The following is a 13,227-nucleotide window of genomic DNA, read 5'->3' as shown; positions in this document are numbered from 1 at the left end:
AACGGCTAATGATGATCAGCTCAGTAACTGTTACAAGACAGGCTCTCCGGTGCTGCAGGAATTTCCCATCAACACACACCATGTCACATGACAGCCAAGTACTGGTGTTGATGCTTCTACTCAGTTGTGTGGGGGATGATGTCAAAGCCAGACAATGGCAGTTGTCAGCGCAGAGGCTCTTTGCTGCTGTGCTTCAAAATCTGTTGTGTGTGTAAAAGCTGGTAAGTGTCAAGGGCCTCACTGGTGGTTCAGATTTGATCAGATTTGAAACATGTCAGGATGCTTCATGTGTACAGATGTCAGGGGAGCCTGGAGTGAACTGAAGAAAGTTGAATGGAGCTGATGACTATCCAGAAAAGCTGCTTTTTTTAATTAAGAAAGACAGCACATGCCAATGCAGCTATAGAACATCAAGGAACTATGCAACCATCTGGATGACCTGAGGTAGGAAAACCACAAAACAGGTCTAGCAAAAAAGCAGGCTGCTTTTCAAATGTAACATGATTAGATAAATATTATGTGATATATGAAAGCATAAAAAAGAACAGCAGGTTTCAAAAAGTAACAAGACTCTTAACCATTGACATACAACACTACATCCAGAGACTATATTCTTTTTTTTCTGCTGTCAGCCCACGAATTCACCTTCAGTTCTGACTGTTGCTGTCTGATTTGGTCTATTGCACCATCAGCCACAGCAGGAGTTGCACAGGCCAAGACATCCTTGCATAGGCTGTCACAGACATCGGAGAGGTACACGATGAAGACAATGGGCTGCACAGGTAAAGCTATGGCTGTTGCATCAGAAACTTTATTGTGGGCAACAGTGAATTGATTGGAGAAAAAAAAATTAGTTGGAATGAGACTATGGGGAAATCAGAAGAAAAAAAAAAGTCAGACTTGGAATCCACTTTATTTGCAGACTGAGCAAGTGTTATCTCAACATTAAAAAGAGAAAGTGAATCTAGAAACTAAAAATCTCATTACTACAACATCCCCTTTCCAAGACTGAATTGCACTATAATACTGTGTTTATTTCTTTTTCTATTTTCCTTCCTAGTTTCTAAGCTATTCCAAAGCTCTGTTGGCTTACACAGGAAATTGCAGCTAGAATATATAAAATTTCAGTGCCATTATCTAGGTGGACACCTCAGAAACTGTGCTAGCCTTCAAGCTGTCCCACGAATCCTTCCCACTCTTGATCAAGGCCTCCTGAGAACTAAGAAAAATACACTCCTTAATCTTCATTTAGCAATTTAAGTACTGAAAGATCAGAACTTAAAATTCCACATCTATTTAACACTTGGTTAGTCGTCATTAAGCAACTTGGCACTATCTACATTTCTGTTAATACCATCTTAGTTAATCAGCAACCGTTACCACTCACTGATTACGCTCAGCCAGCCTCCTGCAATACTTCCATACCCTTGTGACCTAGTGAAACTGGCTAACTGCGCCGATAGTTCCCATTTATTCACCAGGTTCTGACCTAAAGCACTCAAATGGTGATACAGTTAGAGCCTCGTATACTGGCGATAGGATCTGAGCTGGAAGGTAACAGAGGATGTTATATGCTGGTGGAGAGCAGGAGAGGGCTGTAAGGCCAGTTATCTGCATGGAAATACATTGAAAACAAAAACCCCAGCAAACCTCCTTAGGTTACCAGCTGTATTGTCCTCTCTGGGGAGATCAAATATTTCAAATCTGATGTTCAAACTACTAAACGATAAGCTTCAACACAACATTATTTCTATAGGTACCTTTACTCACTTTTCCCCCGAAGCATCTTCTCTCTCCCAAAGAAGTATTTGGTCAAACGTTTCCTTAACCACAACCTCTTACATTTTTTACTCAAAGACACATCTTGATAATTCTTTACTCTGCTTCAGCCCTTACAAAATCAGGTAATACAACATATCCTGTATACCTATACACCTACTTTCCAGACTTTTATCCAAAAAGTAAGAATAAATTGAACCTAAATTTAAGCCTAAAGAGGTTTAATTTCACAAAGCTCTGAACAGATATTCTTAAGCCCATGAGTACTTAACGATTTAGACAAATAAGTAAAAGTAGTATTTTGTAGATGGGGAGCTTTCCTGATTAAAAACTTGACTCCTTATTTAGGCAACCAGACATTTCCCACTGAAATCAAGAGGAGTTAAACGTTCAGCAAATTTGCATAGTAAACCCCACTATATATGTCACTTTAATGCCATCTCAATAGGCTTTTTTTCAGGCACAAATTATTGAAAAGTTTAAATGTGTCCCAGGTCACACTGCAAACAAGCAGCACGTGTAACTTATACCTTGATTAGAGATGCTCGGAAACCGTATTTTTAAACTGTGTTTTATCAGAAATGAATGTTTTAATAAAAGAACCAATTTTCTCAGAAAGGATCAAATTCTTCACAAAAATGTCATCACAGAGGTTTCAGAGCGGTATTTCTGAACTATGTAAGTGGAAGAGACTCAGGTTGGAGTAGCCAGCAACCCAGAGGTCCAGGCACTGCTTTTGGATGTGGGATTCAAATCCCTGCCCTCCCTGATTTGATGCCCATGGTCCCAGGGATTACTTTAGCCCTCTGCTTACTTCCTATGCTGTAAGTTCTCAATTTTTCCTCAAAAGGATTTGCAGCTCTCCCGTCAACTCCTGTATTGATGTTTAGAGAGGCCTCCATCCTGCAAAAACACCCCTAAAAACACCTCTACAATACCACAGTGCTCCCTTTTTGGCAGAGCGGAAGCACCTTACTGACCACGATGTTCACTGAAGGGAGGGGTATGTTTAACCCCCTTGAGCCCTTTACTCCTCTCAGGGTAGCTCTTCCTTGGTTGGCATTAAAAGGTGCAAGGCAGCAGAATGCCAGAGCTGCTCCAGATCAGTGCTGAGGTGCTGGGACAGCATGGGGTGGCTCAGGGACTGGAATAGAAAGAGGTGCAATAGGTCATGTTGGAGGCAGATCTCAAATGACGGATTTGGGTCATGGACAAGAAGCTGTTTTAACTTTTGTAAGCAATCTCACAAAGTCATTCCAGTGTGGAGGACGTTCCCAGGGAGGACACAGTGAATCACATAACACAATTTCAGAATGGGGAGTTTATGAGGTTATTTATTTATCTGCCTGCTAGTTTAGTATCAGCTGTGTTCAAAACTAGTGTGAAAAGCCATCAACAGGATTTAAAGTATTTTCCTGTTTTGGGGTGAGGGGGTAAATTCTAATAATTTGATACATTCCAACTGAAGAGTCCAGCATCTGATTTTTCTGGCCGTGAATTACCAGATTCTCTGTGTGTAAATAGCATCTGTATCCTTGACAACCAGACTTCTCTTCATGACTGACTCATTCAATGAGGTCATGATTCTTTGTCAGAGGCATCACAATTCATTACCTTCTTTCATAGGCTTTTTCTTGCCATTTGGTTTGTGCCAAATCATAGCAATTGAGATTTCCTTACAGACAGGAACAAACTATTAACCAAAAAGGAAAGCAAACACAAGACCCAACACAGCAAAAGTAAAGCATAAATGACTCTCAGGTCCACGTAGATTCCCACATGCTTTAAAGCCCAGTAAGGCATGGTCCTGCAGCACACAGGCTTGTCCACTGACCTTGCGGGCTACTGGGGACCACGTGAGGAGCAGAGATCAGCAAGATAGGCAGCGGATGCTTACATAGAACGACTGCTAGCACTTTCACATCTTCTGGCCAGTCTTCAAAAACAACTCTTGAGTATTTCTCCAAGGTGTAACAAATGCCATGCAAAAATAAACACCTCTGGCCTTTAGAGACTGCAGTTGGCTCACCTGGCAAAAAGAATTAAAAGGGCATCTGCCTCCTCTTAGCTCATTCATGTTTTCTATTAAAATTGTTCATTTGAAGACATTCTTGACTGATGCAAAGCATCCTTAAAACAAGTGCCTTCGGGGTGGGGACAGGAAGATTTCAGTAAGTATAATTGTTTACAGAGTTTTGGTTCCATATGCCACAGAGAGCAGAACAAAGCCCACAGACTTCAGTTTAGTTGTGTACAGTGTGGCCTCTAGCACTGTATAGTATGACACAGGAAGTAACTAAGCATTTAGGTGAATAAAAATAATAAAGTAGTCTTATTTTGACATTGCATTAGGTAGATATAAAATTAGTGGTCACTAACAATGCAGAATTTGGTTATAAATATAGTTTGAAATAAATATATAAATATATTGGTTATATAATTTCACTCTCAGCAAGTTTGCTGATGACACCAAGCTGTGTGGTGTTGTGGACATCCTGGAGGGAAGGCATGCCATCCAGAGGGACCCTAACAGACTTGAGAGGGGCTTGTGTGAACCTCAGGAAGTTCAACAAGGCCAAGTGCAAGGTCCTGCACATGAGTCGGGGGAATCCCAAAGACAAATACAGGCTGGGCAGAGAATGGATTGAGAGCAGCCCTCAGGAGAAGGACTTGGGGGTGTTGGTTGATGAAAAGCTCAACAGGAGCTGGTAATGTGCATGTGCAGCCCAGAAAGCCAACTGTATCCTGAGCTGCATCAAAGCAAGTGTGGCCAGCAGGTCCAGGAAGGTGATTCTGCCCCTCTACTCTGCTCTCAAAAGACCCCACCTGGAATACTGTCTGGAACTCTGGAGTCCCCAACATGAAAAAGACATGGAGCTGTTGGAGTGGGTCCAGAGAAGGGCCATGATGATGATCAGATGGCTGGAGCACCTCTTCTGTGAAGACAGGCTGAGAGAGTTGGGGCTATTCAGCCTGGAGAAGAGAAGGCTCCAGGGAGACCTTCTAGCAGCCTTCCAGTACCTAATGGGGGCCTACAAGAAAGCTGGAGAGGGACTTTTTGTAAGGTGTGTAGTGACAGGACAAGGGGCAATAAATTTAAACTGAAAGAGAGTAGATTTAGTTTAGATCTAAGGAAGCAATTCTTCACTCTGAGGGTGGTGAGGTACTGGAACAGGTTGCCCAGAGAAGTTGTGGATGCCTCATCCCTGGAAATGTTCAAAGCCAAGTTGGATGGAGATTTGAGCAACCTGATCGAGTGTAAGATGTCCCTACTCATGACAGGGGGGTCAGAACTAGATTGTCTTTAAGGTCTGTTCCAACCCAAACCATTCTACGATTCTATGATTCTATGGTAAATATTTCTGTTCTTCTTATGCCTTTTCTGAAAAATCCCCATTTGCAAGTACTCCCAAATTTGTATATGTGGCTCAGCTGAATCAAGAATGTAGAGTTCAGCAGTAGTCACACATCTGACCTTCTCTAACATAAGACAGTACAAAAAAACTTTTAAAAATTCAGTAAAATGGATAGAAATGCAGCTTAATGAGGACTATTAAGAGAAAAAAAGTGATTAGAATCCTCTTCAAGTAATATGAAATATTCAAGCGCTTTGCAGGCCTGCAAAAAGTATGCTGGTCATCCTATGTTTGCGTGAATATGAACAAAGCAGCAAAGTATGTATGTATATACATACACACTCACACATCTCCCCAAACAGCAGCCTGCCCTGGGGGGTCTAAGTTTATTTGACACAATGTTGTGTGCAAGAGATGACAAATCCTCAAGTCTCATGGACTTTGAGGCCAGATGAAATTAAATCAGTGCCTTTTCAACCTGACATGAGGAATGAAGTCTGATTTAACTGAGGAATACTTGACTGGGCCAGCTTTACCTTGGAATTTAAATTTCTCCCTGCATTTCCTTCTTTCCTATGCTATCCTTCTTAATCCTCCAGTACAAGCTTCACAATCTGTCTTTCTCTCCCTCTTACCCTGGAGGTTTCTCCTACCTTGTTTCTTATTCCAGTCTTACCATGAAATACAGGATGTGCCAAATATGTTGTGTCATACCATTTATATCAAATGCCACGGAACTGACTAACTTTGGTGATTTTAAGAGTACAGTTTCTAACTTAGGCTAATGACATTTGTTGCTTTTTTGAGAGGACCACGTACCGAACCAGCTGGTTTCTTTTCAGTACTAGAATTTTGCTAATGTTCATAATGCAAATTCACAACTATAATTGGTTTATGCTTTTTTAAAATTGTATGAAGAATTTTAAACAGTGCTGCCTGAGGGCCAGTTCTTTAACTGCTGAATATGGGAAGAGCTTTATTGAAACCAGGAGGCTTACGTGCAATAGATAAGGCTCTGGCCTCTCTTTCAAAGCAAAGAATTTCAGCCCCGATTCGGTATTTAGGGGATAATATTAGCAGCATGAATAAGCCCAGTTCAGCTGAAGAAATTGCCTGTGTGTCTGCACCCCTTGAGTTAAATACCTCAGACCAGAGAGCCAGTGGAGGGTATCATGCATCTTAGACTTCATTACCTATCCTATAATGGAACTGACAGTGTGATACAATATAAGGTAATAAACAACTAAGCCTGAGTTATACTTGTAAATATAAATTTGTTAATTGACAATGAAGAAAGGATTAAATTTATTTTTAAGATACTTCTATTAAATGCTTACTTGTAGGTGTTACAGACAAGCTAGATGTCCCACACCTGATGGGAATTAGTCAATAAAGTTATTTGAGCCGAAAGAGTGATTTGCCTGATTAGTCATCAGATGACTGCTCTGAGGTGAGCTTAACCCGTTTCCAACACCACACATGGGGAGCACAGTTCAGTTGCTTAAACACAGATGTGTAGCAACACTGAAAGGACCTCAGGGTTACCCTATCTGTCCATTGACTGCCTTGTCAAAAGGGTCCTATAGGTCTGTGTTGTATCTGCCAGTCCCATTTCGATATCTGAGAGTATCTACGGTGACTCTAACTGTCAAACTGAACCAAGCTCTAGATCCTCAGTTACTAGCTTCAATATCTTTTTCTCATGTAAATCTATGTGTCTTAACCTTGTGCTGAATCCCACCTGACTGTCTCTGCGGATTATATGAATTAATGTAAGCCTCTAATTCACAGAAAAATACTGTGGTATCTCCCAGGTAGGGGGTGTATTTTTTTTAAATTCATCTTTTAGAAAACATTTTCTCTGCTACTATATCTCCCCTTTTGTTTCAGACCTTGCAATTGCTGTCATACATGATTCTCAACATGGGCACAGAACTAAAATCTCTATGAGCACTTTGTTACAAGGCATAAAACCATGATGTTTTTAAGTCCCTGTGTGGATCCTGCCCAACGAACATCTACCATAAAACATTTAGTGATCAATGTACTGACCAGTATACTGATCTAACTTTAAAAGCTATCTTCTATGGACCACACTTGAATAGTCGATTGTAAACACTTTATGTATGAAATTCAAGAAATACTGGCCAGCTTTGACAGGTCAGTTAGTCCACATGGTAGATCTTCTGCCTTTTGGTAAGTGCAGCTTTTCAAATCAGTGTGTCAAGGGTGATTGATTTTCTATATTCAGCCAGTATCTGGTATTCATACTGAACTCTCCTGCCATTACTCTACAAATTGTTACATGGGAAAATTTGGTTAGATTTAGGAAATATATCGCACCATGAGGGTGGTCAAACTCTGGAACAGGGTGCCAGGGAGGTTGTGGAATCTCAGTTTTTAGAGACTTGACGTTCAACTGCACAAGGCGCTGAGCAACATGATCTAAGTTGGTCCTGCTTTGAGTGGAGTTTGGATGGTCTCCAGAGGTCCCTTGCAACCTCTTCTATGGTTCTGTGTTTGTTTTGTTTTTTTTTTTTTAAAAAAAAACCTCATTTACACATTCTCAAAACATAGATTAAGTATAAGAACCTTAACTGAATTTTAAAATAAATCGCCAAAACCTACCTAATATTCACTGTGTTCTGATGCCACTAGTCTGCTCTTACGGAATTTACTGCTGTTTAGCCAGCTAGTCTTATTCTACACCTTGTAGAAGCTCAATCAGCTTCAGTTCTGGACTCTCCGCCTGCTACATTTGAGCCTGGCCTTTCAAAATGACCACAGCACAATTGATTTTAATTTACCCATATCTGTTTAAATCCATCCTGCTTTTATATTCTTTGACAATAGTGAAAAATGTGCTATTAAACTGATACTATAGCTTCATTTTATTAAATTAGTAAGTTTCTACTCTGCCTTTTTTCCCAGGACAAATCCTGGAAAATGAGTGGCAGTGTGGCTGGGTTAAATATACACAAAGGCTAAATACGTAGCGTGTGAGGTCTTTAAATTTTGGCTAATATATTTCTATCTAGGGTCTGCCCGACGGTCTTTGTGAATTTCACTCCATTAAATGATGTTGACCAAAGAGTTTCATACTTGCCCGGTACAAAAAAAAAAAATATTTTGTATTCTTTGTCTAGGAAGAGCTAAGAACTGGGACAGCAACAGGAACTGAGCAGTAAGGTGCAGTGGTACAGGTGACAGGTACAGAATGTAAGAAGGTGAAGCACTTCTCTAACACTTTGCCAAACCCCAAAGCAGCATCCATCTTTGACTTTTCTAGCAGTCAAAATGCACAAAGCCAAAGTCATATTTGCTTCCCCTGCTTGAGTGTCCTCATAAATTGTATGTGTCAGTCTCCCCTCTGCTTAAGGGACTTCATCTTTCTGTCATAGTGGAGTCTTGCATTCTCTTTCTCAAAGAATATCACCCATTCAGCCTCCTGTGAAACATACCTTCAGGTCAGACACATCTCTGTAGCACTGCTCGGAACGGGTGTGATCAGACAGCTGCACATTCCAGAAACATGGGAGCTGGTAGACAAGGAAGGGATTTTGTTTGATGACTGCATTGAAGATATCCTATCAGACAAAAACAGAGAAACAGTTGGATATATTATTTCTACAGTGAGGTGGTCTCACCCTCCCTGAGCTGACTGTCCTTCTCCCCCTCACAGGGAGAAATGCAAATGGTTATGTGAGGTGAACTCTGCAAACCTTGCTTTGTAATTCTGCTTGCATAGAGGGTGCTATCAATCTAAGCAGTGATGTGCAGATCGGAGCTAGAGGAACAGGCTCTCTTGACACACAGAGCTAATGGACTCCAGCAAAGTTTTCAAAATATGTATCTTGCACTGCTGGTAAGAGATGTGGTTCCCCTTCTCATCATCAGGGAGAGTAACATGCAGTACATGACAAACCACCTGCTGTTAGTAAACACTGCATTACTTTGCAATAGAGGGGATGAAAGTGATCCTGGCTGCTTCAAGGTGAATTACTATGTGGGATTTTAGCTAGCACTTTATTATTGCAGCAAATATTCTAGGTATTTAATGGAAAGGGCATATAGGACAGATCTGCAGAATAGCCTACACCATAAGGGACAGAATGTGTTCTGCCTTTATGCAGCCATCCAGTGGGAAAAGTAAGTTACGAGGACAGTCTTGTGGTTAAGGTATTAGGATAAGACATAAGCAGCCTTGGTCCACTCTGGAAAACTCTGCCCCATACGGTTATTAGCCAGTGACTCAGAACCTGATTGAAAACACATTGAAGTGGCAAGAACCATTTTAGTGAACTTTAGCAGCCTTTAGATCAACCTGCAAGGATAGTGTATGCAAGTGGACCTCTCTATGTGTACAGTAAGCAGCATGCTTCCTTGGTGGTGACTGGTCATGAGCCAGATGCAGCTCAGAACCAGTGGAAATATCTAAATATGATGCTGCATTGAGTAAATACACTGACGCTGTTGAGCAAGATTTGGTTCAGGTCCAGTCTACATTAACAGGGTTTCTGGATTTAAAACTGAGAGCTGGCAGGAAGCACAAAGAGAGTAAATAGCCATTTCTGGGTACAAGCACACTAATTCTTCTCTTTGCCTCGGGTTCCCATCTGTGGCAGGACCTTTTTCATCACAGAGGTGTTGTGGCACAGAGTACATTAAAAGACTGCTGGGACTCATCTGCCAGAAACAGTATAGAAATATCTGGAGACTTTTAGAACTAATGTCTGCTTAGACAATAACCACTAGGAAAATACAAGGTATATTTGGACTTCTAATGTCTGGAGAGTTCTATGTCAAAGAAAGAAAGCCAAAAAATAAAAGCTCAAAACGTCCATTTGCTTATTTTATGAATCATCTGTGCAGAGGTGGTAAAAGTATCAGTGTAGTAAGAGAAACCTCTTGAGTAAATTTCCATTCCTCTCTTCCACATTTTCTGCAGAGCAATGATTGAACAAATGGTGACTGCAGGCACAAAATTTCCCCCTCTCCCACACCTCATTCCCTTTCCATTTCTTACCTTCCTCAATCCATGTAGTAGTACTTGTACCACTCCTTTGCAATGCCCTACTCACCTGGTCAGCCAGTGAAGTGGACAGCATGCTCATTAACTCCCTCTCTGCCGTGAGCCTCCACATCTGCTCCCATTTCATCTTCCGTAACTTATCGAGAAGCAGCAAGATAACGCCTGGAGGAAAACACAGTGCAGAGAACAGGAGAAGCCATGAAGTCATACGTCAGTCAAGGCCCAGCCATATGCCAGTCTATGTGCTGACTCAGAAGTCAAAACAAAGACATGAGCTGAGATCTATCACTGGAGACTAGAGTCCTTACCCTGTGCTACAACAGGAGGTTGACTAAAAAAGCTTCAGGTTTCAAGATGTCACTAAAAAAAAGTTTTCCTGAACCGCTGAAGCTGCAGAGAAGAAACAGGAAGATGGCATACAGGTGAATACTAGGTTATATAAGCTTGCAAAAAGGCTAAAGTAGCTAAAGAGGAGTGAAACTGCGAAGAAGAGAAGAAAGAGAAAGATGTTGTATTTCTAGTAGCCTCCTTAACTGATAAAGTTTGATTTCATTATGATACGATTAGCATTAGGATTATTCCTTACAAAATGAACCAATACAGGCGATTCATATGATAGAGGTTAACTCCATCCAAAGGTCATTATCGTTCCAAAGAGAATTAGACAATATCCCACAAAAAAAGAAAGAAGGAACCTCCTAACACTCAGAAGTGATTCTCCCCACTCCTCATTCTGGAAAACTATAGGCTACAAGATGATATTCTGTCAAGTCACTGTCTACTAGGGGAAGGGTAGAGACAATCCTGATCTTGTATGACACCAATTCTGCCATCTTCACACTGAACAGAGATCTGCTTCTTTGAAAATCCCACTGTTTAAATGTATTTCTATCTGGCCTGAAAACAATATTATGCTGAGACAAAGAGCATTTTCTCACTCATATGAAACTCATATAATACTCAATGTGTGTGGGGTGAAATCTGGCCCTTAATACTTACTGTACAGGATGCAATACATATACTGCAGAAGATGAAATTACAGCCCTTATTCCATCTAGTAAGAAGTTAATCAACTGACACATCTAATGGCAATCCCTGAAACTTTTCTGAGTTGTTTTTTTTTTTTTCTTTGAGAGCGCCCATTGTTAAGGCAGCAAGTGTTCATACAGCAGGATCCTCAGATCAGAAAGTTACACTCAAAGTGGAAAAAGAGATATCTCAACATGCATTGTTATTCCTCAATTGTTTTTGTCTGGACAAAATCTCTAGTGTGGAAGAAGGGAAAACAGTAGAAGCAATGAAGCTGAATTGAAGCATCAGCAAAACCTTTCCTGCAGTGTCTCAGAAAATTTTACTTGAAAATTAATTTGGAAAGACTTAGATAAGAGCCCTGTCATGGGGAATGAATGCAAACTGAAGGACCATAAAGGAAGAGTACTGATAAACAGCAGCCTAGCAGGTTGACAAGGAAGTACCTAGTAAAAGCAATGATAGGTTCTGTGTTGCTTCATGTCTTCATTAGTAGAAGAGGGAAGTGAACAGAATAGTAATGACATCCAAAATGACATTACAAGAGGTCTTACGAAAAAAAATAAATCATGGCAACTGTAGAGAAACATAACAGCTACACAGAAGAATATGAAATGGCAAAAAGCAGGCACTGGGAAAAGCTGCCTGAGGGAGTCTAAGATGACAGAACTAAAAGTAATGAGAACAAGAAAGGAAATGTAGTCTGAATACTTAAGAAAAATTCTTCTAAAATCATTGTGGTGAAATAACTGAAAAATGGCAGACAAAATGCTTTATGTCATGAGTCTTCAAAAATTAGACCACACAAAGATTAGCAAATATACCTTACACAATCCTGCAACGGTTGGGATAGAACAAAGGAGCTTCCAGGTCATTTCTATCTTCAGTTTCTATAACATGGCAAATTCCTTTCTAGTAAAACCTGGCACTGCCATGAATGAAAAGAAAACGTCTTCTGGCAGGGAATTTTGTGGCCTATTTTAGTTATCCATTTCAGTCCATCTGGTTCCCAAGGATGCTGGAACCTGTACTGGAGGGATCCCCTTTCATCTTCAGTCACCCCTTTTGCTTCCAGCTGTTGAGTTGGAAAGGGTCACAACATGCTACAATGTATTTCTGCCAGGGTGTTGGTCTTCTCTCCAGCATAACTGAAGCCTATTTGGAGTGTGTAGGGTGTATGCGTTAGCTTCAAAGAGAGCCATTGTGCATTGTCTGAAACTCTAGACCAATGTGAAGCAGATTCCTTGCACTGCAGCAATAAACTGGGTGGGATAAGCTCCTCTCTGGCACTGGATTTTTTCCAGCTGGCAAGAACCGTCAGCTTTGTTTCAATAGTGAAATACAACTGAGGAGATTTTTCATTAAGAAAAACGAAGACTAATTGAAAGATTCAGTTAACACTAATGTAATAGTATTTACAATTTATAGACAATAAACCATTTTTTTTCTTCATTTCTTTATGCCTCCAGTCTGAGGAAGAAAAGGGAAATGTTTTAATAGGTGCAGTATTCTCTAATTTTTTTCTCTTCCACTCTTACTCTAGCAGCAGATTATGGCATCGCAGCTAAAGAGATTATGCTGTCCTGAGGGGCTATCACGGTAGCAGCTGAGAGTAAAAGAGGCAGATGGGGTGGAAAAACCGGAATATATGTGAGAAAGGAGGTATTAAATTATGATGCAATCATGACTACTGAAAATAATCACAATGTTCCATCGTCAGGACTAATTTCGACACGATTTCTATTTTAATTCACCTACAGGCTTAGGTTTAACACCTTTGAACAGCCTCTGTTCAGGGCTTCTCACACTGTGGAATTCTAATTTACTGCTGCCGTAAAAATAACTACTGGGGAATATTTATAGCAAATTTAAATATTTACTCATTAGTATTAGTGAGAATAAGAGATTTCTACTAAGAGGGGAATTTAATACTATTCACCTAATTAGTATTGTTTAGTGCAAAAGCAAAGCAAAAAAGCATGTGTGTTGGGAACTTCTAAATAGTTCACGCAGAGGAAAAACTACCTTTTC

The 13,227-nt window shown here is 40.5% G+C and overlaps 1 protein-coding gene across 3 annotated transcripts in view; it reads right to left on the bottom strand.

The window, feature by feature from the left end:
• The window catches only part of LARGE1 (LARGE xylosyl- and glucuronyltransferase 1), a 204,591-nt gene that overhangs the window by 34,306 nt on the left and 157,058 nt on the right, over positions 1-13,227 (bottom strand). For all 3 annotated transcript variants that reach the window (XM_086610255.1, XM_086610256.1, XM_086610258.1), the window contains exons 7-8: positions 10,217-10,329; positions 8,597-8,722 (exon numbers count right to left, since the gene is read on the bottom strand). In XM_086610255.1, the coding sequence (XP_086466381.1) occupies positions 8,597-8,722; positions 10,217-10,329 (239 nt within the window). The remainder of the gene's footprint in view (positions 1-8,596; positions 8,723-10,216; positions 10,330-13,227) is intronic.

The sequence above is a fragment of the Tauraco erythrolophus genome, chromosome 4 (genome assembly GCF_009769465.1).
Source record: "Tauraco erythrolophus isolate bTauEry1 chromosome 4, bTauEry1.pri, whole genome shotgun sequence".
NCBI lineage: Eukaryota > Metazoa > Chordata > Aves > Musophagiformes > Musophagidae > Tauraco > Tauraco erythrolophus.
Note: the sequence above shows the minus strand (reverse complement) of the source record. Positions and strands in the feature narration are given on the sequence as shown.